The following is a 26,425-nucleotide window of genomic DNA, read 5'->3' on the forward strand; positions in this document are numbered from 1 at the left end:
ATAAAACCACTCCTAAGAGACCTAACAAGGGTTCTCAAGTGCAAATCATCTGCTCCCAGGCATTATAAAAGTGGGGTAACAAAAACCAACACACAGTTCTACTAGAATAATCTGACAGATTCAAAGTAAAAATGTTTTAATATAGTGTACTAACAAACCACTCTTAAAGCCCTATTTCCTTTAACATATGCCTCCTACAATAAATGTCAGACCTACGCCGTTGCTGTAATTTTTCTTACTAAACAGATAAGACTAATAACCTATATTGTATCATTGGCTTGGCGTTATAACCAGCCCAAGTCATCTGTATTAAGTATAAACATCTCCACAAGGCAGTCATCAGGTATACAGGGATACAATTACAAACATGTAATAATATATTTGACAAAAACATATACAGCTGCTCTTAAGAGGGCCTAACAAGGAATATCACGGTGCAAATCATCTACTTCAGGGGTATGTCAGGTAGAGTAACCTACACCAAAACCCTTGCCCGCAGCGGTAACAGTGTACGCTTAAAGGCCCATCAGCTTCTTAAAAGAAATGTTAGACGGTTGTTGTAGTTTTTCATAATAAACAGATCAAATCTATGAATCTGACTTAACAATTCCCAATTAAAAAATCAGGCCTAGTACCTTTAGTATTGGCTTGTCACAATGAAAAGCACAATTTGTCATACTATATGGATACTAAACTTTCCCGCAAAGCAACCAGAAGGTCACCTTTCATGATAAACACATTCGGACCAACAGTATCAAACATAACTATTCCCAATGAACCAATCAGGCCAACAGATTTTGTCCTTGGTTTGTCAAAATAACCAAGTCAGGTGAGGCATTCTGAGCACAGACTTTCCTAAAGGCAACAGTAATAAAATTACAAATATGTACAAAATTATAGCTGGGAAAAGAATATGCAAGTCCTTCTAAGAGGGGCCAAGAAAGGTTATCACAGTGGAAATCATCTACATACAGTCCTTGCAAGAAGGGTAAAAACACAAATATCCCTGCCGACTGCAGTGATCTGAGCGAGACCGTAGACTCTACAGGCTTCAGCAAGTGGAGTCACAATCCATCTTTAAAGGCCTCTAGAGTGTAACTTGCTATGCACTATAAATAGGTCAGCTCCACTGCTTCAACGTTTCATAGTAAGTCAGACCCCTGGCATCTGACAAAACTTTTCTCAATGGGACACTCAGGGCTGCAGTCTTTACCATTGGCTTCTCATCATGACCAACTCAGACCTCCTGTAGTCGGCATAAGCTTTCCAGAAGGCAACCTTCAGGCTCAGAGTTGTAAAATTACAAATATATACAAATTTACAGTTAACAACATAGTATAAATCCCTCCTAGGTAAGCTTGTTAGGGGTTCTCCCTGTGCAAGCCTTCTGCCCCCAAGGGTTTGATTGTATCCAACATCGAAAATCTTATCTACCACAGTAAGTTCGATACACCCTAGTACGAAAATACCTGAAGGCACATTTTATGTAGTAACAATCCATCCCTACAGGCCTATTGACTTTAACACATGCTTTTCACGATCAGGCTGGCCGACTGCATGCGTCGTAACTTTTCCTAATAGGGGAATCAGGCCTACAGCATCTGACAAATGACATCATTGGATTGTCACCATAACCTATTCAGGTGCACTGTACTGAGCATAGGTTTTCCAACAAAGTGTAATACGAGCAGAAGCACCAGGGCTTTAAGTGGGGCAGGTCTCTCCGGGTCTAAGACCTGGAAGTAATTTAAAACAGACATTGAATATGGTCTCTATTGGGCCCTATATTCATTTCCTTAAATTTACTCGTAATTACTGAATAATTGATGGAAAATATGTTACGGTAATTCATGTCAGCGATTTACTTCCCGATTATAATTCACGTTTTACTTAACTCTGCGCACCATTAGAGTGTTAGCTATTTCTGGGTTGTTGCGATTTTGTATTTTTTGTGTGTAGTGTATTACTCTTGTATAGTGCATACTTTGATCAAAGCCTATGGAAATCTCAGAAATGTAGTTTACATTTTCAGCCACGCCTATAACTTCAAAGGCCAGACCCACCTTTTAGAGTAGCTCCCAACTTTTTCCATCCCACTAAAGCCCTGGAAAGCACAAACATTCTGCCCAGTCAAATGCCACAAATAAGGAAATAAATACTTAGAAGGAGCCTATGCCCCTCTTGAGTAGTGCATGTTAAAGCTTTTTTTATATTGCTCACTTAAGGTAGACAACAGATGCATGGCTGCCACGTTTTGAGATTGCTATGTGTGACATTTTCATAATTTCAGTGTAATTTTGGGTGACATTACAATGACTATGAGTGACACTTTCTTGCAAGCAATATCAAGCGATGAAGACAGCGGAAACATATGAATAGCTGGCTGCCTAAATGCAGCCTCGTTCAGTGCGCCTTGTGGTGGTGTCTCAGGGGGCGCTATGATGCGTGACTAATGTATTTCAATGCGGTGATGTGGACACCAGCACGAAAATGCGTTAGTCTAACCCCTGAAGCGCGGCTCTTGGCAGGGCTGCAGATGATGTTCCAGAAAGGCTTAGAAAAAAAGCCTGTTCTCATTACACTTCCGTTTTTGGCTGGAAATTGATGAACACAAAAGAAATTATGTGAACTGCAGTAAGGGGGTGGAGTCCGTCAAGGCAATAAAATAGACTCGTCAACTGAATAACTCCTACTTACCTGTCTGCCAGACGCTGGTATTGCAGCGCAAGCCTGGGGGTGACGTGACATGACAGAGGCATTTATGACCAGCATTTTACTACTGGGGGGTGAGTGGGGGGAAATAATGCCTTATCAAGTGTTTTGTAGCCGTTTTCTTAGTTATGGCCCAGAATAAAAATAATACAAACTATAGTAATACATTACTACCTTGTCACATGTTTTATCACACCGTTCTTTCTTACCCGTGGCCCAGAAAAATAACAATAATAATAATATTACCTTGTCACGTGTTTTATTACACAGTTTTATGACCCGTAGCCCAGAATAATAAAATAATAATAATGTTACCTTGTAACGTGTTTTAACACACAGAGTTTTCTTACCCATGGCCCAGAATAATAAAATAATGAGAATGTTACCTTGTAACGTGTTTCATTACACACAGTTTTCTTACCCATGGCCCAGATTAATAACAATAACTTACCTTGTCAAGTGTTTCTTTGCCCATGGCCCGGAATGATGGCGCCATGCACTCTAATCTGTTACCTATCTTGTTCCCTCCTGATTTTCTGTATTATTGAGCCGATAATGAAAATGTCACTTACCCAGTGTACATCTGTTTGTGGCATCAGTCGCTGGAGATTCACATGTTCTGCATAGCTCGCCATCTGGTGTTGGGTCGGAGTGTTCCAAGTTGTTTTTCTTCGAAGAAGTCTTTCGAGTCACGGGACCGAGTGACTCCTCCTTCTGTCTCCATTGCGCATGGGCGTCGACTCCATCTTCGATTGTTTTCCCCGCAGAGGGTGAGGTAGGAGTTGTGTTGTAGTAATAGTGCCCATGCAATGGAGTGACTAAGTATGTACCTATTTAAGGTTAAAATAATATATATACAAATGTACAAAGTTGAAGCTAACTTCTGAACTGCTACAGGCTCCCGGGGAGGCGGGTGGGCACATGTGAATCTCCAGCGACTGATGCCACGAACAGATGTACACTGGGTAAGTGACATTTTCAGTTCGATGGCATCTGTAGCTGCAGATACACATGTTCTGCATAGACTAGTAAGCAGTTATTTCCCAAAAGCGGTGGCTCAGCCTGTAGGAATGGAAGTGGTTTGAAATAATGTTCTTAACACGGCTTGACCTACTGTGGCTTGCTGTGCGGATAGCACGTCTACACAGTAGTGCTTGGTGAACGTGTGTGGCGTAGACCATGTGGCTGCCTTACATATTTCTTGCATTGGGATGTTTCCTAGAAAGGCCATGGTAGCACCTTTTTTTCTGGTTGAGTGTGCCCTTGGTGTAATGGGCAGTTGTCGTTTTGCTTTAAGGTAGCAGATTTGGATGCATTTAACTATCCATCTGGCTATACCTTGTTTTGATATTGGGTTTCCTGCATGAGGTTTTTGGAATGCAATAAATAGTTGTTTAGTCTTTCTGATGTTTTTCGTTCTGTCAATGTAGTACATTAATGCTCTTTTGACATCTAATGTATGTAGTGCCCTCTCAGCTACGGAATCTGGCTGTGGGAAGAACACTGGTAGTTCCACTGTTTGATTTAGGTGGAACGGTGAAATAACCTTTGGTAAAAATTTAGGATTAGTCCTTAGGACGACTTTATTTTTGTGTAGTTGTATAAAAGGTTCTTGTATTGTAAACGCCTGAATTTCGCTTACTCTTCTTAGAGATGTAATGGCGATGAGAAATGCAACCTTCCAGGTTAGGAACTGTATTTCGCAAGAGTGCATGGGTTCAAAAGGTGGACCCATGAGTCTTGTTAAGACAACATTTAAGTTCCATGAAGGAACAGGTGGTGTTCTTGGTGGTATAATTCTTTTAAGGCCTTCCATGAATGCTTTAATGACTGGTATCCTATATAGGGAAGTTGAATAGGTAGTCTGCAGGTATGCAGATATTGCTGCAAGGTGTATTTTAATGGAAGAGAAGGCTAGGTTAGATTTTTGTAAGTGAAGCAAGTAACCCACTACATCCTTTGGAGTTGCGTGTAAAGGTTGGATCTGATTATGATGGCAGTAGCAAACAAACCTCTTCCATTTACTTGCATAGCAGTGCCTAGTGGACGGCCTTCTGGCTTGCTTTATGACTTCCATACATTCTTGGGTAAGTTGTAAGTGTCCGAATTCTAGGATTTCAGGAGCCAGATTGCTAGATTCAGCGATGCTGGATCTGGATGTCTGATCTGTTGGTTGTGTTGTGTTAACAGATCCGGCCTGTTGGGCAATTTGATGTGGGGTACTACTGATAGGTCTAGCAGTGTTGTGTACCAGGGTTGCCTTGCCCAAGTTGGTGCTATTAATATGAGTTTGAGTTTGTTTTGACTCAATTTGTTTACCAGATAAGGAAGTAGAGGGAGAGGAGGAAAAGCGTAGGCAAATATCCCTGACCAGTTCATCCATAGGGCATTGCCTTGGGACTGCCTGTGTGGGTATCTGGATGCAAAGTTTTGGCATTTTGCGTTCTCTTTTGTTGCAAACAAGTCTATTTGAGGTGTTCCCCAGAGTCTGAAGTAAGTGTTTAGAATTTGGGGGTGAATTTCCCATTCGTGGACCTGTTGGTGATCTCGAGAGAGATTGTCTGCAAGTTGATTCTGGATCCCTGGAATAAACTGTGCTATTAGGCGAATGTGGTTGTGAATTGCCCATCGCCATATCTTTTGTGCCAGCAGGCTCAACTGCGTTGAGTGTGTCCCCCCTTGTTTGTTTAGATAATACATTGTTGTCATGTTGTCTGTTTTGACAAGAATGTATTTGTGAGTTATAATTGGTTGGAAAGCCCTTAATGCTTGAAAAACTGCTAGCATTTCTAGGTGATTTATATGCAGTTTTGTTTGATGTATGTTCCATTGTCCTTGTATGCTGTGTTGATCGAGGTGTGCTCCCCACCCTGTCATGGAAGCATCTGTTGTTATTATGTATTGTGGCACTGGGTCTTGGAAAGGCCGCCCTTTGTTTAAATTTATACTGTTCCACCATAGAAGCGAGAGGTAAGTTTGGCGGTCTATCAACACCAGATCTAGAAGGTGACCCTGTGCTTGTGACCATTGTGATGATAGGCACTGTTGTAAGGGCCTCATGTGCAGTTTTGCGTTCGGGACAATGGCTATGCATGAGGACATCATGCCTAGGAGTTGTAATATCATCTTTGCTTGTATTGTTTGTGTTGGATACATGCGTTGTATGATCTTGTTGAAATTTTGAATTCTTTGTGGACTTGGAGTGGCTACTCCTTTTGTTGTGTCTATTATGGCTCCCAGGTATTGTTGTACTTTGCACGGCAAAATGTTGGATTTTGCAAAGTTGACGGTGAAACCTAGTTTGTAGAGGGTTTGTATGATTTGATTTGTGTGGTGTAAGCACTTTGTTAGTGAATTGGTTTTGATTAGCCAGTCGTCTAGATACGGGAATACATGTATTTGCTGCCTTCTGATGTGTGCAGCCACTACTGCTAGACATTTTGTAAAGACTCTTGGTGCGGTTGTTAAACCAAAAGGCAATACTTTGAATTGGTAATGCATTCCTTTGAATACGAACCGTAGGTATTTTCTGTGCGATTGATGTATTGGTATAGGGAAATACGCGTCTTTGAGGTCTAAGGTTGTCATGTAGTCCTGTAGTTTTAGCAATGGTAACACTTCTTGTAGCGTGACCATGTGAAAGTGGTCTGATTTGATGTAGGTGTTTAGTATTCTGAGGTCTAGGATTGGTCTCAGTGTTTTGTCCTTTTTTGGTATTAAGAAGTACAGTGAATAGACTCCTGTGTTTGTTTGTGTGTTTGGTACTAATTCGATTGCATTCTTTTGCAATAGTGCTTGAACGTCTATTTCCAGAAGTTCGGAATGTTGTTTTGATAAATTCTGTGCTTTTGGTGGTATGTTTGGAGGGAATTGTAGGAATTCTATGCAATAACCATGTCGGATAATTGCTAAGACCCAAGTGTCTGTAGTTATTTCCTCCCACTGGTGTTGTGTGGAGGGGGTGAGTGACATCTGAGTCACTGCTTGGTTGTAGGGGTTTTGGGGCTTTGACATTTTCCTCTATTCCTAGGGAATTGCCCTCCTCTGTATTGGCCCCGAAAGCCTCCCCTGTACTGTCCCTGGTAGCTGGACGGTGTTGCCTGCGAGGTGCTGGCTTGTGTGGCCTGACCCCGAAACCCCCCTCTAAAGGGTGTCTTGCGGAAGGTGCTGTAGGTTCCTCTGCTCTGCGGGGAGTAGAGTGCGCCCATGGCTTTAGCAGTGTCAGTGTCTTTTTTTAGTTTTTCGATTGCCGTGTCCACTTCTGGTCCGAACAGTTGTTTTTCGTTGAATGGCATATTGAGCACTGCCTGCTGTATCTCTGGTTTGAACCCAGACGTTCTTAGCCATGCATGCCTTCTAATGGTCACAGATGTATTAATTGTTCTTGCAGCTGTGTCTGCTGCGTCCATAGAGGATCGTATCTGGTTATTTGATATGTTCTGTCCTTCCTCAACCACCTGCTTTGCCCTCTTTTGTAGTTCCTTGGGAAGATGCTCGATGAGGTGTTGCATCTCATCCCAATGGGCTCTGTCATAGCGCGCAAGTAGTGCTTGAGAGTTAGCGATGCGCCACTGGTTTGCAGCTTGTACTGCGACTCTTTTCCCAGCTGCATCGAACTTGCGGCTCTCTTTATCTGGGGGTGGTGCATCCCCAGATGTGTGGGAGTTGGCTCTTTTCCGAGCTGCTCCTACTACGACGGAATCTGGTGGCAGCTGTGTGGTGATGAAAACAGGGTCTGTAGGAGGTGCCTTATATTTCTTTTCCACCCTTGGCGTTATTGCCCTACTTTTGACCGGCTCCTTGAAGATTTCCTTTGCGTGCCGAAGCATACCTGGCAGCATAGGCAGGCTTTGGTAGGAGCTGTGGGTGGAGGAGAGGGTGTTGAATAAAAAGTCATCCTCGACTTGTTCTGAGTGGAGGTTTACGTTGTGGAATTGTGCTGCTCTAGCCACCACTTGAGAATATGCTGTGCTGTCTTCTGGTGGTGAGGGCTTTGTTGGATATGCCTCCGGACTGTTGTCCGACACTGGGGCGTCATATAAGTCCCAAGCGTCTTGATCCTGGTCACCTTGGCTCATGGTGGTGTGAGCCGGGGAATGTGACGGAGTTTGTGCTGGTGAGACGTTAATTACAGGTGGAGGAGAGGGTGGCGGAGTCACCTTTTTCACCATTTTTGTTTGTGGCGCCTGGTCTGTTTGAAACTCCAGTCTCCTTTTTCTCCTAATAGGGGGAAGGGTGCTTATTTTTCCTGTTCCCTGCTGTATGAAAATACGTTTTTGCGTATGGTCCACTTCGGTGGATTGCAGCTCTTCCTCAAACCTATGCTTTCGCATCTGAGAGGACAGTGATTGCTCCTCTGTATAAGAGCCTGGACCTGGGTCGGTTACGGGTTGTTTCGGCACCGAAACCCTGTCTGTATCTTTTTTCGGCTCCGAGGTGGCTTTTTTCTTTTTTGGAGTCGAAACCTCTCGGCGTCGATCTTCGTCGGTGCCGCTGTCTCGGCGTCGAGCCGTTTCTACACCGCTATCTCGGTGTCGTTGCTTTTCTCCAGCACTTTCTCGATCCCGAGAAGGCTGCGTGCCGGTGTCTCAACCGGAGTCGGACGATCTCGGCACTGTTTGGGCCTTTTTTGGTGCCGATGGTCGGTCACCGAATTTATGGGTGGAGCCATGGCCTGGTGGCAGTGGCGTCCCCTGGGCCTTGTCACTTTTCTTATGTGTTGTTTTCGACGTCTTACTCACGGTTCTTTGATCGTCGAATTCCTCGGAGTCCGATTCGTGGATCGAAAAGGTTTCTTCTTCCTCTCGTTCCTCGAACTCTCGGTGCGCTGTCGGCGTGGACGCCATCTGAAGTCTCCTGGCTTGACGGTCACGGAGTGTCTTTCGGGACCGGAACGCGCGACAGGCCTCGCAAGTCTCCTCACTGTGCTCAGGTGACAGGCACAGGTTACAGACCAAATGTTGGTCTGTATACGGGTATTTGTTGTGGCATTTGGGACAAAAACGGAACGGGGTCCGTTCCATCGGCGTTGTTCTACACGCGGTCGGGCCGACCAGGCCCCGACGGGGGATCGAAAACTACCCCGAAGGGCACCGGTGCGCGTCGATCTTCGATGCGGTGATGAATCTAACTACGCCGATCCCGAACGCAACAATACCGACGAAAATCTTCCGATATTTACTAACTTTCCGTTCCGAAACTCGGAGCGACAGGAACACGTCCGAACCCGATGGCGGAAAGAAAACAATCGAAGATTGAGTCGACGCCCCTGCGCAATGGAGACAGAAGGAGGAGTCACTCGGTCCCGTGACTCGAAAGACTTCTTCGAAGAAAAACAACTTGTAACACTCCGACCCAACACCAGATGGCGAGCTATGCAGAACATGTGTATCTACAGCGACAGATGCCATCGAACAAGAGTATTTACCTACTTGGGATTCTATTTGCACGCACTGGGTCACGCGCTTATTTGCATATGTCATGATTCTCGCGGAAGCCTCCGGCCACACAACGTGCAGAGCCCGCCCCTTCCGCTTGTCCTCTCGAACTGGAGGCGCTGGGCACCCCTTCCCCTCACTCCAGTCGGTACTATCCGGAGAGCCCCCTTTGTCAGAACGCCACAGCCTCATTGTTTGCATTCTACCGCCACCTTGAGGCAGGAACAACGTTTGAAAAACGTCAACATTACATCTCTAACTGGACGTCAAGCTGATGCAGATATGCATCCAACGCACACGACACCACTGTGTGACACACGATATTGTCTCCCACCACACGGTCACCTGGCGAGGAGCCACTATCACACGGTGGGAGAGAAAACGATCTGGAAACCACTGTAAACAGTGGTTTTCAACTCGTATTCGGAGGTCCTAAACTACTGATGCTCGTTAATAGGGGTGGAAACAACCCCGGGCATTAGCAACAGCCTTAGCAAGCTTTTTTTTCCACTCCCAGAGGAAGGCGTTTGGGGACGGGGTGGTGGCACAAAAGCCTTTTGTGGGGTAAGCATTACCTTTGGACTGGGGACACCGAATGGATTCCAAAAATGCACAAGAACTAGCTGTGAACTCAATGTTAGAAGGAAGGGCTTTGGAAGCAGATTTCATAAATAAAAAAATCAGTACTTTGGTAACCATAAAAGAGCTGCAAATGTAAAGTTTGTACTGTGTCTAGTATGTTCTCAAAGTGGCATGAGTGGACCAAGAGGCCATGGCCGCATAACTCAAGGGGAGGGAGGGGGGGGTAAGAATGGAGACGAGGTACAAATATTTTAAAAAATAATAATAATAACATATACCTTCCCTCTGTCCCTGCTGCCTCCTGACGCCTCGAGCTCTTCTTCCGGTGTCCCAGCATTCACATCCCTACTAAACTGAGCAGTCCCGAGCACAAATGATCCTTGACTCTTATTTTGCTATCAGCTAATTAAGTTCATAGTTTAGGACTCAGCTTCTACTGTCAATGATATTTTGCATATATTTGCATTTTGAATACTTTGAATTGACTGACTAACCATATAGCTTTTGTCTTCTGTAATGATTCTTAAAATTTAAATAAAATGTCATGGTTTGTGCTTTGAACCTTGTCTTGTGTCGATTCATCTATGTGTATTTTCTGGGTGACATTTTCTATATTGTACTTAGGGCTCTTGTCCTTAGGTACTCACACATAGCCCCAAACACTAATCGGTCCTTTTCATGTAAAAAGCATCAACGGGACCAATCAGGATGTTACACTATAATAGCTCAGGCACTTCCTAGGCAATAAGATTGTCTTTCAGTGTCCTTCTGATCCAAGCTTTTTTATATCAATAATGTTGAAAAATCAATAATGAAATATTTAAACAAAAATATATTGAAGACTAGCATTGCTATGTTACTATTAGTCAGCAGACGACAAGAATCAGTACCTCCAATAATGGCATTTTGTTCAGGCAGTGAAACGCTGGGCACTCACCTGGGTTCAGATTGATGTACGTGGTAACACTTGGTGCTATAAAGGCCACTGACACAGGGCGGGACAGTGTCTCTTCATCATAGAACAATTCAAACTCATCCACGTGTGTGTGCCCAAAGAACTGGGCAGCGATGGTGCTTTCGTACCTGTGGAGCAAGATGAGGGACATTATGACAAGTGATCTGGTGAGTCAAGGTGCTATTTCACCATCACCTCAAGCGACCACTCCTTGCCTGCCCGTTCACCTCCAAAGTGTTTCCACTTACTGCAAACAAGCTCTTATCATCCAACGTAACTGCTCAATTTTTTGGCATCTCACAAGTTACTCCAGCTGTATATACTTCACAAGGTCCCCTAGGCATGCCTAGACATTTTCATTTTGCTTCCTTACCTGCAGCGGTGACTGGTTCTCTCTGCTCTGACGGACCGGATACTCACATGTATAGGTGTCTGCTCCATTCTTGCTCACCTGTCTGGGAGTCTATTCCAGACTTCCCTAATCTTAATCTGCCTGTGTGTCTGGTCCATGGTCCTCTCTTGCTCCCCTGCCTCAGGCTTGCTCCGTTCTTCTCTCTCTCTCGGACTTCTCTCTCTGACCTGCCTGAATGCCAGCTCAATGCTCACCTGCATGGGAGCCTTCTCTGTTATCCTTTTTTGTGCACTGGTGAGGTGCCTGCTACATTAATTTCTCTTTCTCACCTGCCAAAGGCATCCTCCTTCCTTGTTTGCCTGCCTAGGCATGCATGCTCCATTCGGCTCTCCTACTTACGTCCCTGGGTGCTGGCTCCATTCTCCTCTCTTGCTCACCAAACCTAGGCCTCATCCATTCTCCTCTCTTGCTCACCACCCCCAGGACTCCTATATTCTCCTCTCATGCTCATCTGCCTGGGTTCCTGCTCCATTCTCCTCTCTTGCTCACCACTCCCTGGCCTCCTCCGTTCTCCTCTCTTGTCGTCTGCCTTAAAGTCTGGTCTTTCCTGCTCCATTCTCCTGGTCTCATGCTCTCCTGCCTAGTTGTCTTGGCCATCAGCATCAACCACAGTTCCACTTTTCTTTGCAGTGATGATCATTCCGTTCCCGCCTTCTTTCATCTATTGCACATCCATCCATGATACTTCTTCTTACCTTACTTTTGCAATCTGCTTCTCCTTACAGACAGATTCCCTGCTCCCAACAATGCTATGCTGCTCACTCACTTTGCCTGCCTGACATTGGAATACATCTTTCACCACCTTACAAGCTGTTGACCGTTTTCTTCCTTCTGTTACCTTAAGTGCCTAGACTCATTACAAGTCTGGAGCTATTAGCACCACCAGACTTGCGGTGGCGGTCTGACTGCCGCCAAAGTGGTGGTCTGACCACTTTGGCAGAGTTCAGACTGCCACATTATGATCGTGGCAGTTCGGCCATGGCTGGATCACCAGTTTCCTTCCACTGGAGGAACTGGAGGTCAGCGCCACCCTGGGGATTACAAACCCCCTCTCCTCCAGCTTTTACATGGTGGTAGAACCACCATGTACAAGCTGGCCGAGACGGGGAGCAGGGGGCCCAATGGGGGCCCCTGCACTGCACATGCACTTGGCATGGGCAGTGCAGGGGCCCCCATGGACATGCCCGTTGCACTTTTCGCTGTCTGCTTAGCAGACAGTTAAAAGCGTGATGGGTGCTGTTGCACGCTACGCACCGCAACATTGCCGCCGGCTCGATTACAAGCTGGCATCAATGTTGTGGACTGTTTCCCACTGGGCTGTCCACTGACCCAGCAGGCAGGAAAATCATGATAGGGGCTGCAGAAGGTCACCACACTGTCAGTGACCTGGCTGCAGGAGTTTGACAGGCGGCGTTTTCCACCCACCAAACTCATAATGAGGGCCAATGTCTTCACTTTTTGATGCTTCCTTTCCACTCACCCTTAAATACTTTCTCTGTGCCTAACAGTCTCATATAAGCAATTTAACGGCCTCACGCAGTTGGTCTCCGACCCCACGCACAGAGATGGACATACATTAGGCCCAGTCTTTACATCCAGCAACAGAATCAGATACAGCAAGACCATAGAACTTACCTGGTCCAATCACTCCATCATGCACTTCACCATCACCAGATCCCTCCTCACCATCACCAGATCCCTCCTCACCATCCCCAACCACCTCAGCGCCCCTCTCTGTAGCTGGACCAAGGTCACCCAAAACCAATGGACTAACGCCCTCATCCTCTCCCAGCCCGACATCTTTGCTAATCTCAACCAAGCTACAGAGAATATCAAGGCCTGGATTACCAGTGCTGCTAACCAAGTAGCTCCCACCAAACCAGCCAGAATGAACAGACCCACCAAACAAGCCAGCTGGTGCACCCCAGAACTCAGAACAGCTAAACACACATGCAAACAACTGGAAAGAAAGTGGTGCTCCAGCAAAATAGACAGCAATCGAACCACCTTCAAGTCTGCCCTCAATAACTACCACCACCTCCTAAAAGCTGCGAAGGCTCTGACACACCACAGAGAGGTCAGAGCCAACCAGACCAAGGACGTTTTTGACATTGTCAGAGAATTTACCTGCCCTTAAGCCACAGAAAACACAATCCTGTCATCACAACTCTGTGATGCTATCGCAGACCACTTCCACAGCAAGATAGCTACCATTTACAGAAATTTCGCACCCCAAGCCACCGACCTCCTCAGCATTCCAATCTCTGCAGAAACAGCTGGGAACAGCTTAACAATGCAAACACCAATAATCTCCATCCACTCAGGAGCACCCACCAACCTCTGCCTCCACGTATTCCTCAACCTCAGAAGTGACGAGATTAGCCACCAGCTCACCACCATCCTCAACACATTCATCACCTCAGTCACTTTTCCTGACACCTTGAAACACACAGAAGTCTGACTCCTCCTCAAGAAATCTTCCACAGACCCCAACAACCTACAGAACTATCGCCCCATCTCACTGCTCCCATTTCCTTCCAAAGTCCTAGAGAAATACATCAACCACCCACTCACTGAAGACCTGAAAGGTACATCCTGCTTGACCCCACCCAATCAGGATTTAGAGCCAACCACAGCACCGAAACAGCCCTGATCGGCAAGACAGATGACATCCACACCCTACTTGACAGAGGAGAATCTGCATCCTGATCCTTCTCGTCCTCCCGGCTCTATTCACCACCATCTACCACAGCACACTCATCAACCGACTGCATCAATGTGTAATCAAAGACAATGCCCTTAGATGGATGACTTCCTTCTTCTCGGGGTGCACTTAGAAAGTCCTACTTCCTCCATTCACCTCTCAGTAAAAGCACACCACCTGCGGTGTCCTGCAAGGCCCACCCATCACTCCCACCCTCTTCAACATCTACATGATGCCACTAGCAGACATCATCAGAGCCCACAACATCAACATCATCCCCTACGTCGACGACATTCAGACGTCCTCTCACTCTTAGGAGACCCTACCACCACGAAAACAACTTTCACAACTGCATGATGAGTGTCGCAACCTGGATGACGAGCAATTGCCTGAAGCTCAACACAGACAAAACTGAAGTACTGATCTTCGGAAGCCACACCTCCATCTGGACCGACTCCTGGTGGCCTTTGGAACTCTGACCCACCTCACCCCGACAGAGCACACCCACAAACTCGGCATCATCCTAGATAGCCAACTATCAATGTAAACACAGGTCAACATCATCTCCTCAGCCTGCTTCCACATGCTCTGTAGGATTTTCAAATGGCTTCCCTCCGACACCCAAAAAAACAGTGATGCAGGCACTCATCACCAGCAGTGTGGACTACTTCAATGCACTCTATGCGGGTACCACCGGCGCACTCAGGAAAAGACTCCAGACAATCCAAAACACTGCAGTCAGATTGATCCTCAACCTACCCAAAAAAACACATCTCCCATCACATGAGAAACCTTCACTGGGTCCCCATCCAGAAAGATGCCATTTCAAGCTTCTGACCCACGCATAAAAAACCTTCTACGACCAGGCACCAGCTTACATGAACCACTGACTAAATTTCCACCAGCCACCCAGAAACCTCTTCTCTGCCCACCTTTTCCTTGCACAGACACCTTGCATCCGCCGTTGCTGAACTAGAGGACGATCCTTCCCCCACCTCCCCGCAAAATCCTGGAACGCCCTTACCTTCCACCCTTGTACATCACCCTCACTGGCAGACTTCAAGAAGGGACTCAATACCTTTCTTTTCAACACAGACCGTCAGTTCAGTGCCTGGGTACCATCACGGGTAATAAGTTCTGCTTTTAAGAACTAATTGATTGATTGTCTCTTCTCCCTTATCCAGAGGTGAAGCTTTCCAGCCACCATCATTACTAGATCCTCACCTGCTACTGATCTCAGGTAATAGCCCCTTATTCCCGCATCCAACATCTGACTGAGACCCTCAGTCTTCCACAGTAATATCAAACTTTCACAATAGCTCTGCAGTAGGACAACCAAGTTCAACCCTTTATAGCCATCAACCATGGACTTGTGTCTCCTCCTCAATACCACCATACGACCAAGCCTTTCACCTGGCAAACTATTCCTCTACCCTAGCCCTCCATATAGCCTTTCCTCCACCCCTCTGGTGGTCCACATCATGGCCTTCACCTACTCTGAAAGATAGAATGTCAAATAGTCAATCACAGTCTTCTGCCTAGCCTCCACTCTGCTGTCCACCACGCCCACCACCTAGGACCAGCGTTTATCCTCCACCTCGCTCTGGCACAGACCTCAACCAAGCCCTCCAGCTAGGCCATCGCGCAGGCCCTGCATTCAACCCTCTACCTATCCCTAAACCTAGTCCTCCACCAAGCCCACAGCCTAGTCGGCCATCCACCTACTCTACACATAGCCCACTACCTAGCCCTCTGATATTACTGCCCTCGCCAGCAAAGCACAATTTAGAATTCCTTTCTCCAACTCTTTGTAGTGACACACACACCAACATACAACCCCTCCCTTCCACCTTTCACCGTCTACAGCTACTGTACTACCTGGGGCCTCACCTGTTTACAATGCGGTAGTAATTCCAACTCCAACTTTTGAGGCAGATGCCGGGAGGGATGTGGCCGATGATGTGGACCTGGAGAGAGAGGAGACATCACAGCATTACCTCTAATGAACATGTGCAGTCTACGTTCCACAACAAGGATCAAGTGAACCATTAACTTCTTCAGAAAGCCAAAGCAACTAAGATTTAAAACATTTGGTCTGAAGACACTCAGCGAAGCACTGCAAGAACAGCAATGATGAAATCAGATCCTCTAGACTTGATGTTCCAATAACATCCCCTAAACTGCACAATCTACAATCTTAGTTGCTATTGATGTAATCTGCTCCCTCCCTCCTTACTCCTAGGCTTGCACATGTAATCGCCAATTCCATCAATGCCTCTTTCCATGGTGGGTCCAGAACAGATGTCCGTAAGAAACCTGCTATTACCCTGATTCTGATCAAATTGGACCTGGAACCAGGTGGCCTGAAAGGCAAGGAAAGCTAAATGCTTGCCTAAATCCTGTGAATCCATCCAGATGCTGCACACAGTCAGACCTTTGCATGAAGCACAGCAGCCACCCATGAAACCCTTCACAATATCAAAGATTTTAATCTCCCTGCTGGCATTGCAGAATTTGGTATGGTAACTACACCAATGTGTAGACCATTTAGCAGCCCTGGGTTTATCAGGCCAAGCCCTCCAATTGGTTCAGGTCATTTCTCAGTGGATACCGTGAGGTACCCATCACTAAATGCATAAGACAGTAGTGCTTTGAAAACGTATTCAAGGATGACCATGCAGTTGCCCGGCAAATATCTGTAACCATGATGGTTCTGAAAGAGCTATGGACGCAGTCAGAGCTGTGGTGGAAGGAGCATACACATCCTCTGGGGAATCTTTCTTGGCCAGAGTATAGTGGCGCTTGATACAGAGTATAACCCAACACTAAATAGTGCATTTGATCACCAACTTGCCCTTTTTAGCTCCAGAAAATAGGTAAAGAGCTGCTCATGAACCCTGTCATGTTGCTAGTAGTCAATGTAGTATGACACTGCACGCGTAGGGTCCACTCTATGCAGCTATTCCTCTTTAGCCGGGTGAGTATGAGGAAGGGATTATTGAAGGGTAGCAGACTCACCCATTTCCAATTCCGACACCGCCATGGGTAGTAAGGATGGAAAGGTACGAGGGACCAACTTATCTGGAAGAAAATTGTGATGGGTGGACAAACTGAAAGGACCAGTAAAATCCCACGCCTTCCTCCTAAAGAGGCATAACCTGCATGGCTTCCTTATCTAGCAGGGCAATGAGGTGTGAGCAGGCTCTGGAAGAAATGGGGATCTGGAGGTGTGAATAAGAAAGGAAAGGCTTAGCCTCTGCACACCAGATGACCCCGCAATCTGTGGCTATTTGATCCAGTCGGTGGCAAGATGAGAGCCCATCACTCTCACAGGAAGGGTTTTGGAAGCAACAAAACCTGCTATGGATGGTGGGAGTGAGGTCGCTGCTAGCAACATCCCCCTGACCTGCCCTTTGCCCAGAAATAGTTGCTGTGGCATCTGAATGGGGCGAGACGACTGTCTTTGACTGTAGCACAAAACTTCCAACACTATTTGTGGAATTGCTGTTCGGGTGAGGCCAGACGATAGGGCACAAGCCATTGCACTGTGGCTCTTGAAGTATTGTAAAGAGAAGTCCAAGTTCTCTCTGAGCAGTTACTCACTGTCAAAGGGCCATAAGCGTAGCCTAGGTATCTCCTAAAAAACAATGAAAAACATCCAAGCACACAAAAGACCGAGAAACAGTATCCTCAGAGTTAAAGCCACACTCTTATGAGGTATCCAGGGCATCACTCACCAGGTCAGAGAATGGCTTTTTCCTATGGTCTGAAAGCTTTAAACCTGTGAGTTTCACCATTTCCCACTTTTTATAAAACAAGAATCTATCAGTCTAAAAGACAGGTGGCATTAACCATATATAGACCCAAACTGCCAAAAGCACAAATCTTTGCAACCGATATTCATCACGTTTTTTGGATTTGTTGTCTGAGGGAGTTGTCAGGAGAGGCATTGATATTCTGTTTTTGATAAAGATGTTTGAACAACTGCACTCTCCACTGACAGATGGGAGGACAAAATGTGTTTCACCCAGAAAAGGGCTATGGCATCTGGAAATCTACCTATGGAATGTCAGACTCAAATAGGGTTTCTCCCACACAGCCATGAAGGGGTCTAAGAGGGCCTCATTAGATGAAAGCAAGGGCTCAGCTGCTGCCATGGAAGGTTGATAGATTTCCAGCAGGATGTTAGATTTTACTTCTGCAGAAGGTAAAGTCTGTTCCAAGGCTTCTGCTGCCATGTGAACGACTGTCATAAAAGATTAATCTTCTTCCAAAGAAGGTTAACAAATGTTACCTTCTGATGAAGTGTGTAGGCAAGTGGCACTTTTTAAGTCCAAGTAAAGGCCAACATCAATATGGAAGGAGGTGATTAGCCTCTGAATGGTTATCCTCCATTCTGCCACAGTTTTTGTCCTTCATAGCCAAGGCGACTGAACCTGAATGGAAGATCTGCTGCAAGTTCAGACACAGGAGATTGTCATAATAGTTTTTATTATTAAAATTAGCCCTGACCTTCTCACTCACCACATGGATTACACTTTCTTCAACCTGTTCTTTGACCAGTGTCAGAGTCGGCTTCCTGGGCTGCGCCAATTCAGCCTCAAAATCAGCACCGAAAGCAGGGTCGGACCACACATGGAAGAGTGCTCTAATAGGTTTCAACTTTTCCCTTTGGCATCTAGGCTGAAGCCCATTGTGTGTGGCATTAGACTTGGAGCCACCAGAGTCACCCCGCTTGCAGGAACAGAACCCTCTCTTGGGGACTAAACCAGACGGTGACAGGGACTCAACCAGACGGTGACAGGGACTCAACCAGACGGTGACAGGGACTCAACCAGACGGTGACAGTGCAAACCTGAACAGATCCAGAGGGCTGGCTAGAAGCTTTTGACCAGTGTGAGGTTGGTCAAAGAACCGGGGAACTCCAGTCTCATTGTACAAGAGGACCTGGGGTCACCTGACATTGAGGAAGAGTCCAGGGTCAGTGAACGGCATTGAGACTCTAAAAGTTCCAGCAAATGGGACTGCTTTCCTGAGGAAGAGGACTTCTACTTTCTACGTACTCTGTATTTTATCTCAGTTCTTAGAGGAACATTCCCTGCAAGGTGCCTTGCCTTCGGCAAAGTGGGTCTGCTTAGGAAACGGAGAGTCTGTTTGGGAGTCTTAATGCGGGTCCTATATAGCTTTACAGAATTCTGTGGCATCTGCCCCGTGGGAGTCCCATGATGTCAGCTGAGAAGCTAGCTGGCCTGCTGATTGCCACCACTGGGCTGTGTGTCCTAATAAACTTCATTGCACCATTGCAGCCGCTTCTGTAATAAGTCACAACACATGTCTTAAACCCTGAGGGCCTTCATGAGAACTTTTGACTTAGTCGCTGTCAAAAGCTGTGAAATTTGTCAGTGAGACATCAATAGAATATTCTGGACCATGACAATGAGGCACAGAAAGAGAGAAACTGACATTAGCGTGGAGGTTGGTGCCTAATGTACTGGTGATATCACGTCTAGAAGCAGAGTCATGGACTGAATCGCATGGTGCCGCCTGACAGCGGCTGGGGAGTGACTGCTGGGGAAAAAGCTTTTTCGGGCCAGGTCAATTTAAATTGGGGTTCTCCAACTTTTCATCCACAGTATTTATGCAATTACAGATATTCATCTACTTCTTTGCACATCTTCCACATCATTGTTGTTGGACCCAAAGAAGACAAAATGCTTATGTGTTTGTAGAATAACTTTGTTAAATGAATGCCTTTGGCTGACGAAGTCATGTGCGGAGTGGCATGATCTTTAACTGTGGCTGATGAAGTCATCTGTGAAGTGACATGAGCTTTAACTGTGGCTGATGAAGTCATCTGTGAAGTGACATGAGCTTTAACTTTGGCTGACAAAGTCATGTGTGAAGTGACATGAGCTTTAACTTTGGCTGATGAAGTCATGTGTGAAGTGACATGAGCTTTAACTTTGGCTGATGAAGTCATGCGTGAAGTGACATGAGCTTTAACTTTGGCTGATGAAGTCATGCGTGAAGTGACATGAGCTTTAACTTTGGCTGATGAAGTCATGCGTGAAGTGACATGAGCTTTAACTTTGGCTGATGAAGTCATGTTTGATGTGTCATGAGCTTTAACTTTGGCTGACAAAGTCATGTGTGAAGTGACATGAGCTTTAACTGTGGCTGATTAAGTCATGTGTGAAGTGGCATGATGAAGTCATGTGCGAAGTGACATAAGATCTGACTGTGGCTGGTGAAGTCATGTTTGAAGTGGCATGAGCTTTAACTGCTGAGGTTAAAAAGCTGAGTGCTGCGGGTTGGTAGCATTCAAGGCTCGACAAGGGCTGACCTTCTTGTTGAAAGAGAGGGCTTGTTTATCGTGGGTTTTGCTGTCTTTATTCTAGTGTTATGGTAATGGCATTTACATAGCACAAGGCTGCCATTGGAATATGCTCCACAGTGTAGACAAGGGTTCCAGAAATAGATCTGAAAAGGGCCCTTCTTTAAATGTACCCAGCTCGGAGTACAAATAAGGCTTCCTCACTTCAGTTTAGTGGCTCAGTGATAAGCGGATTATTGCAATTACAGAAACATACATTGTTCGTGTTGCTTATTCTCCACTGGTAGCACAAAACTATAAATCAGGTGGCAAAAGACAGCTTTATTCCAGCACAAATGGAAATAAGGGCATGGGGATTTAAGACCCAGTTTACCATGTTACGCAATGTTCGACTCTGATATCGATGTGAGGAACCCATACTCAATTCATTGAGAAAAGCTACTTTTGATTTTAATGTACAATCCGTAAAAGTCTAAGGGATGACTTTGAAAATCTCACTATCTCCAATATTTTATAATTTGTATCCTTCTAGAGTGGACTCCACTAATCACTTCTTCTATGTTCTTTTCATGCATACCAAAGAGAACTAAACTTAACAGAATTCTGTGCTCGCCGGCAGCCGTTTAGCTATGAATGCGCAATGAAGTTCAAAGAGCTGGAACAAACCCCCACCTGCACCTCAGACAAAGCCCATCGCTCACCATCTTCAGGAAGAACCTCAAGACGTGGCTCTTTGGATGAGGCCTCCGCCCCTCCTCCCCTCCCATCCTCCCCAGTGCTTTGAGACCCTCACAGGTGAGTAGCGGTGCTTTACAAAAACTGATTGATTGATTGAAAGCAGCTGAAACGCAGGTGGTTCTTTGTGCTGACTAGCCAGAACTCTGGGCTAATGGCCTGTGGAGTGCAGCAGTGGGCATGGTGCCCCATGCCAGTGTCATGGGGTTTAGTTGGTACGTTCCATGCCTTAAGTACAAGGAAAGGAAAAATGAGCTACACTAAATGTTCAACATAATCCAAATAATATACAAAACAGAAAAAAACAATACAGTAATTTTAAAGATAATATTTATAAAGTGTGTATGTACATAAAAACAAACAAAAAGATATATCTTAACTTTATAGATATACAAATATTATACAGGGAAGTGAACATAACTGAACTTGAATCATATCTACAAATTGAAAGACAATTCAATACAAAAGATACAAATAATCTACAAATATAAAAACATATAACAACATTTACTCACAAAGACAAAGTGCCACACAAGACAAGACAATATAATTGTGATATCCCAACAGTTAACAGACATGGAACTTTAAGTCTCACAAATACATTTAAATACAATTAATATAAATAATTATTTTTTCGGCTACAGTAGTAATACATCCCAAACTGATATAGTTCTATTATTTTAATGACAGTTGTCACTTAATCTTGTCCAGTAGTGACCTAGGAGCGTTCATGGGTCATCCACACACACAAAAGTAGGAACCAAGCCTACGCGTGTTTCGGTGGTAATCCTCTCATTTAGGAGGCCGCCTTCATCAGGGCAGTTCCTTTAAAACTTCAATACAATATATCATAGGTGCTACCAATTTGGTGATCCTTCCCAATGATGCATAACCTGAGACCAAGGCAAAGATGTAAGTTAATTCTAACAAGAGGATGCAGACACTTTCTAATTCAAATGCTGGTTTGCAGATGCTCCTATATAGACAATGACCTTCTGATTCACCACCAATGGTAACTTTTGCGGTAATAAATATATCAGGGCATCTTTCCCATAGCTTTTATTCATTGTAGCCCTTCCATCTCTTACAGATGACAGAGGTCATGTATCCAGTAGAAAGTGGCGACCGTACCCATGCCTTAAGCCTCAGACAAAAACAACTGTAGAATCTTGCTTCAGCAATCAGGACTCCTTCCAGAGAACCCCCCCCTACACGCACCTTCTACTGCAGGCCGGATATGGTCAATGCAACTGCTCAATCAAGCGAGGCTGTGACACGAGTCTTCATCACTGACTTTTCTTCAATGAGAGGACCACAATGAGTCCAGAAGCCGGTAGTCCACCTCTTGATGGGGGTTTTCAGAAGACAACTCCTTCCTGGTGCTGCAGTATCATCACTGGGTCGTTGAAGCTGCAGTATCCATCGCGTATACAGCCTTCTGCGCTCATGTCACTGCTTCTCACAGCCATGGGCGGGTGCGTTGTCTGCCACACCACACTCTCACAACAGCTAAGAGCACGGTTCGGTGGTTTTATTACAGATCCAACAAGAGCTCATTCTCAGTGTTGGCTCCTAGCTAAATGTTTACTAACTACTCATTAGGCAGGCATGTTGTGGTGTAGAGCTCCCAGTCAGAATCGTTGGCCCCATTGAGAAGCCACAGAAAGCCTACTCTGCTTCATATAATCACGCAAATCTAAGTAAGATGGTCCGGAGACGAACGCTCATCTATGGCCAACGACCAAAATGTGTTGTTTGAAAGATTTAGCAGTTGTTTTACTCTTTCATATAAGACCATTTTCAAGTATGTACTACATCTGAATTTATATGAAAAGGGCACAAAACACATTTTTTTCCTACCTTCTCCTTCTCGTCTTCCGAAGCCTGCAGGACCCGAATCAACCATTGGAGCTGGCCAGCAGGATCCGTCGAGTTGATGCTGAGCCAGAAATTCTCCTCCGAGCAGAAGTTCATGTTGAGGGACACAAGGCGGAGACCCGGTCGTAGCCTCACTGTGTAGAACCCAGCCTCTCTGCAAGGTGAAAAGCTATATTACACACACAGTAAATCACTTGGTTCAGGGGAAGTTTAGGAAAGCACACTGGAGCTCGGGGTAGCATAGAATCTTGGAAGCTAATAATTAATATATTTACAACCAGGTAGTCACGTGGTAGGTCCAAATGGATCCTTTATTATAAACACCCCCCATCACAGTCACTCACAGACTTAAGAGGGAAAGTCTTTTAGATTGTCAGGTATAAAGCAATGACTGAATGGTGGATATTTAGCAATGACACCTTCATTTGTTTCCTTTGAATACAAGCACTGGCAAAGCAAACAAGTCTGGCCTTGGGAAGCATGTATATGCAATTTGCTAGAAAAACAAACATTAAAAAATATGCAAACAAAGAAATGGCCCAGCAGCCAAAGCACACTAGCTCTGGTACTGAAGTGTACGCTTTTCCATGTGGCTATGTCCATGTGAACAGACTAAATGCTGCCATTTACAGTGTAGGAGAGCCAGTGGCTGAAGTGGGCTGACCCATTGCTCCATGCGGTGTCCTGTGGTAGGCAGAAGCAAAATGTGAATGACACTTAAGCAGACCAATGGATGAAGTGAGATGATGTATGTATTGTTAGTATCATTATTTTTTGTAAATGAGGCTGACGAGACCCTATGGCCAGATCTAAAAATTAAGTTCTGCTCTAAAGCCAATGTTTACAGGTGTAGTCCATAAATGGGAACAGGGGCGGCTGGTGTTCAAGGGCAAAGGGGCTGCGCCCCAAGCCTTTTCTGGCCTCCCTAGTGAAGCATATTGTTAACTACATGATGAAAGTAAAACATTTTCTGCACAACATTTTCTGAGTGAAAGTTGTGCACTTTCAAAAGCCCCACTGCGCCTGTGTGAGTATGTGGCTGAAAGCTGCACAGTAGGGCTGACAGGGCTTCAGTGGGGCTGACAGGGCTTGCCCACGCAAAGCCCTTACGTTTTCTCAGAAGGCAGCGACATCCCTGGCTTATCTCCTCCTCCACCAGGAGCGCTGATAGTAAACAGCCTGGAGCGTTTTTTGTTCAGCCCTGGTTTCTGAAAACTTCATGCCACTCCGATATTATTATCCACCCTTTCCTATATACTCAAATGGTGGGGTGTGATCAGAAGGCCTTACTGACCACACCCCACTCTATGACGAAATGGTTAAGGTTCGGTTGAGAAGCAAGTTACAGTACCAGAGGTCACATTTTATTAAAAGAAAGTGGCATTGCGCAAAAGAAATCCCATTTTCCTGCATTACAAGGAGTCTGTGGCAGAGAAATTGAATAAATACAATAAATAACTTCCAGGGCTCTCTGGGAGACAGGAGTGTGACCTGAAGACCTCAAGTCATGAATATGCCAAAGATAACCCTGCACACAAGTAACTTGGAGCTCTATCTTTTTTACAGACAATAAGAAAAAAATCTGTTCTCTCAGCTCTCCTCTCCCTTCACTGCCTCTGTAGGTAATTTGTCTCTCAAAGGCAGTAATGGTTCCAGTAATTTATCATGGCAAGTTATTGTTTTATTTCTTCTGCAGACTAATGACGTGATATGTCATATTAAACATGTAATGTGCAGCTCAAATAAAAATGTAGCTTTTATCACTGAAACTGCTGGATACTGGATGGGTGAGGCTCTGTGTGTTCGTTTGAATAAGTGTTTGCAGGGCTGGACTGAGTGGCTGAGAAAATGTGGGTGTCTGTTGTGTGAATGGCAGTGGATGACAATGTGGATGAGTGAATAGGTAGGCGACCAAAGGCAGTGGGTGAGTAGATGAATAGAAATAAGTGGGTAATAAGACTCACTCACAAGGTGCAATTCCTTCTTGTATTTGTGCCCACCACTGCTTTCAGTCACCAGCCACCACTGAATGGGAAATATTTTTAGGGGAGCCCCTCCTGACCCGTACTGCTGCTGGTAGGTATCCCACTCGGTGCAGACCTCAAGATCTAAAGTGCTGCTGAAAGATATTGTACTCTGCACATACATCACTAGGAGCCAGATGTACCAGGAATAGATTCGCAAACAAATGGTCACAAACTGTGCATCAACGTTTTTTCAAATTGATTCTGATTTTGCAAACCAACCTATGCACCATTAGGTCAATTTGGAAACTCGCCATTCAGAGTGTGTTGCAATTCAACCTACTTTATCAATATTCATGATGTAAGTCACAAATTACTTCACCTCGACTGGATGCTATCATAGGGAGAATGGTCTGCTGACCACCATGTCTGAGACTGCATTTAAATAAACTACTTCCTCATTTTATGCACCCAGTTTTCCTTAAAGGAAACGGGTCTGCATTTAAGAAAAAATAGTTTTATTTAAAAGTTTAAGAGTTGGAACAGGTTCCCTGGGCTCATGCCAACTCTTACCCCCTTACGAGTAGGTTACTACTTTGAAGGGTTGGTAGCCTATCAATGGTTTGCAACTGAAATTGGGATTGAAAACCCTTGATACATACAATTGATACATAGCATCGTGAAACACAATTTGAAAGGAATCCCCGAAACACACCCCTTACGAATTGCATCTCGAAATCCATTTTGTGATTTAAGCCCTTATCAAATCACAGAACGAGTTCAGTACATTAAAAAAGTGATTCAGTCGTCGCAAATCCTATGATTTCGTGAGTCGCAGGCTTTGCAACAGCTAAATGGCTTCAAACATCTGTCTCTGCGTCCTTCCGTCAGGGTCTAGGTTTTCTTATCTGCTCCGTTGACACACCGAGTGGTCCTGTCCTCCAGATATCCCTTCCCCAAGGGGGGTGAGTGCTGCGTGTGATTTGCCTCTGCAACTAGCTTTCAGTTCCCACCATTATTTTAGCAAACGCTATCCTGGGCAACAAAATGACGAGAGTTTAGTTTCAAATGAAAACCTATGTCCCTTTATAGGCCTGCTTGCCAAGCCCTGGCGGTCATGAAATCAACATATAACTTTGCATTTTTGGCTTAAATTCCCAAGCCTTGGGGGCTATGTCCCTAAACAATAAAAACTATGTGTTAATAGATTTGTGACCATTACATTTTAGTACCCGATGCAGTATACACAGTTCTGAAGTTGAAACATGTAGAGGGTAAGGGCTGAAGCTCATTTAAAAATTGAATGCGGAGACGAATTGAGTGCATGTTTCAGACCAGACAACGATATAATGAGATTTTGTCTCTTGCTGATGTGTACATTGGATTCACTGACTGCAGGAAAGTTGGCAATCCCTGTGCTTGCTTTACCAGAATGGCTTCACTCATTAGCTTACTGTTGGAATTTGCCCTTTTTGCAGGGTTATCCCCAAACTTTTTGCCTTCTTCCTCCTAATTTTTTCAGGTCTGTTTTTGCTGGTTTATTGTCTCTGAGCACTTGCTCCCTAGGTAAATTGTACTGTTAAATGGTTTATCCATAATTGGCATATTTGATTTACTGTTAAGTCCCTGGTAACGTGCACCAGAGGTGACCAGGGCCTGTAAATCAAATGCTACTAGTGGGCCTGCAGCACTGATTGTGCCACCCACATAAA

General features: G+C 45.2%; 1 protein-coding gene across 2 annotated transcripts in view; it reads right to left on the bottom strand.

Annotated features, from left to right (window-relative positions):
• The window catches only part of SMPD1 (sphingomyelin phosphodiesterase 1), an 84,910-nt gene that overhangs the window by 10,976 nt on the left and 47,509 nt on the right, over nucleotides 1–26,425 (bottom strand). For both annotated transcript variants that reach the window (XM_069203670.1, XM_069203671.1), the window contains exons 3-5: nucleotides 22,732–22,903; nucleotides 15,693–15,769; nucleotides 10,669–10,814 (exon numbers count right to left, since the gene is read on the bottom strand). In XM_069203670.1, the coding sequence (XP_069059771.1) occupies nucleotides 10,669–10,814; nucleotides 15,693–15,769; nucleotides 22,732–22,903 (395 nt within the window). The remainder of the gene's footprint in view (nucleotides 1–10,668; nucleotides 10,815–15,692; nucleotides 15,770–22,731; nucleotides 22,904–26,425) is intronic.

Source organism: Pleurodeles waltl, chromosome 8, assembly GCF_031143425.1.
Source record: "Pleurodeles waltl isolate 20211129_DDA chromosome 8, aPleWal1.hap1.20221129, whole genome shotgun sequence".
NCBI lineage: Eukaryota > Metazoa > Chordata > Amphibia > Caudata > Salamandridae > Pleurodeles > Pleurodeles waltl.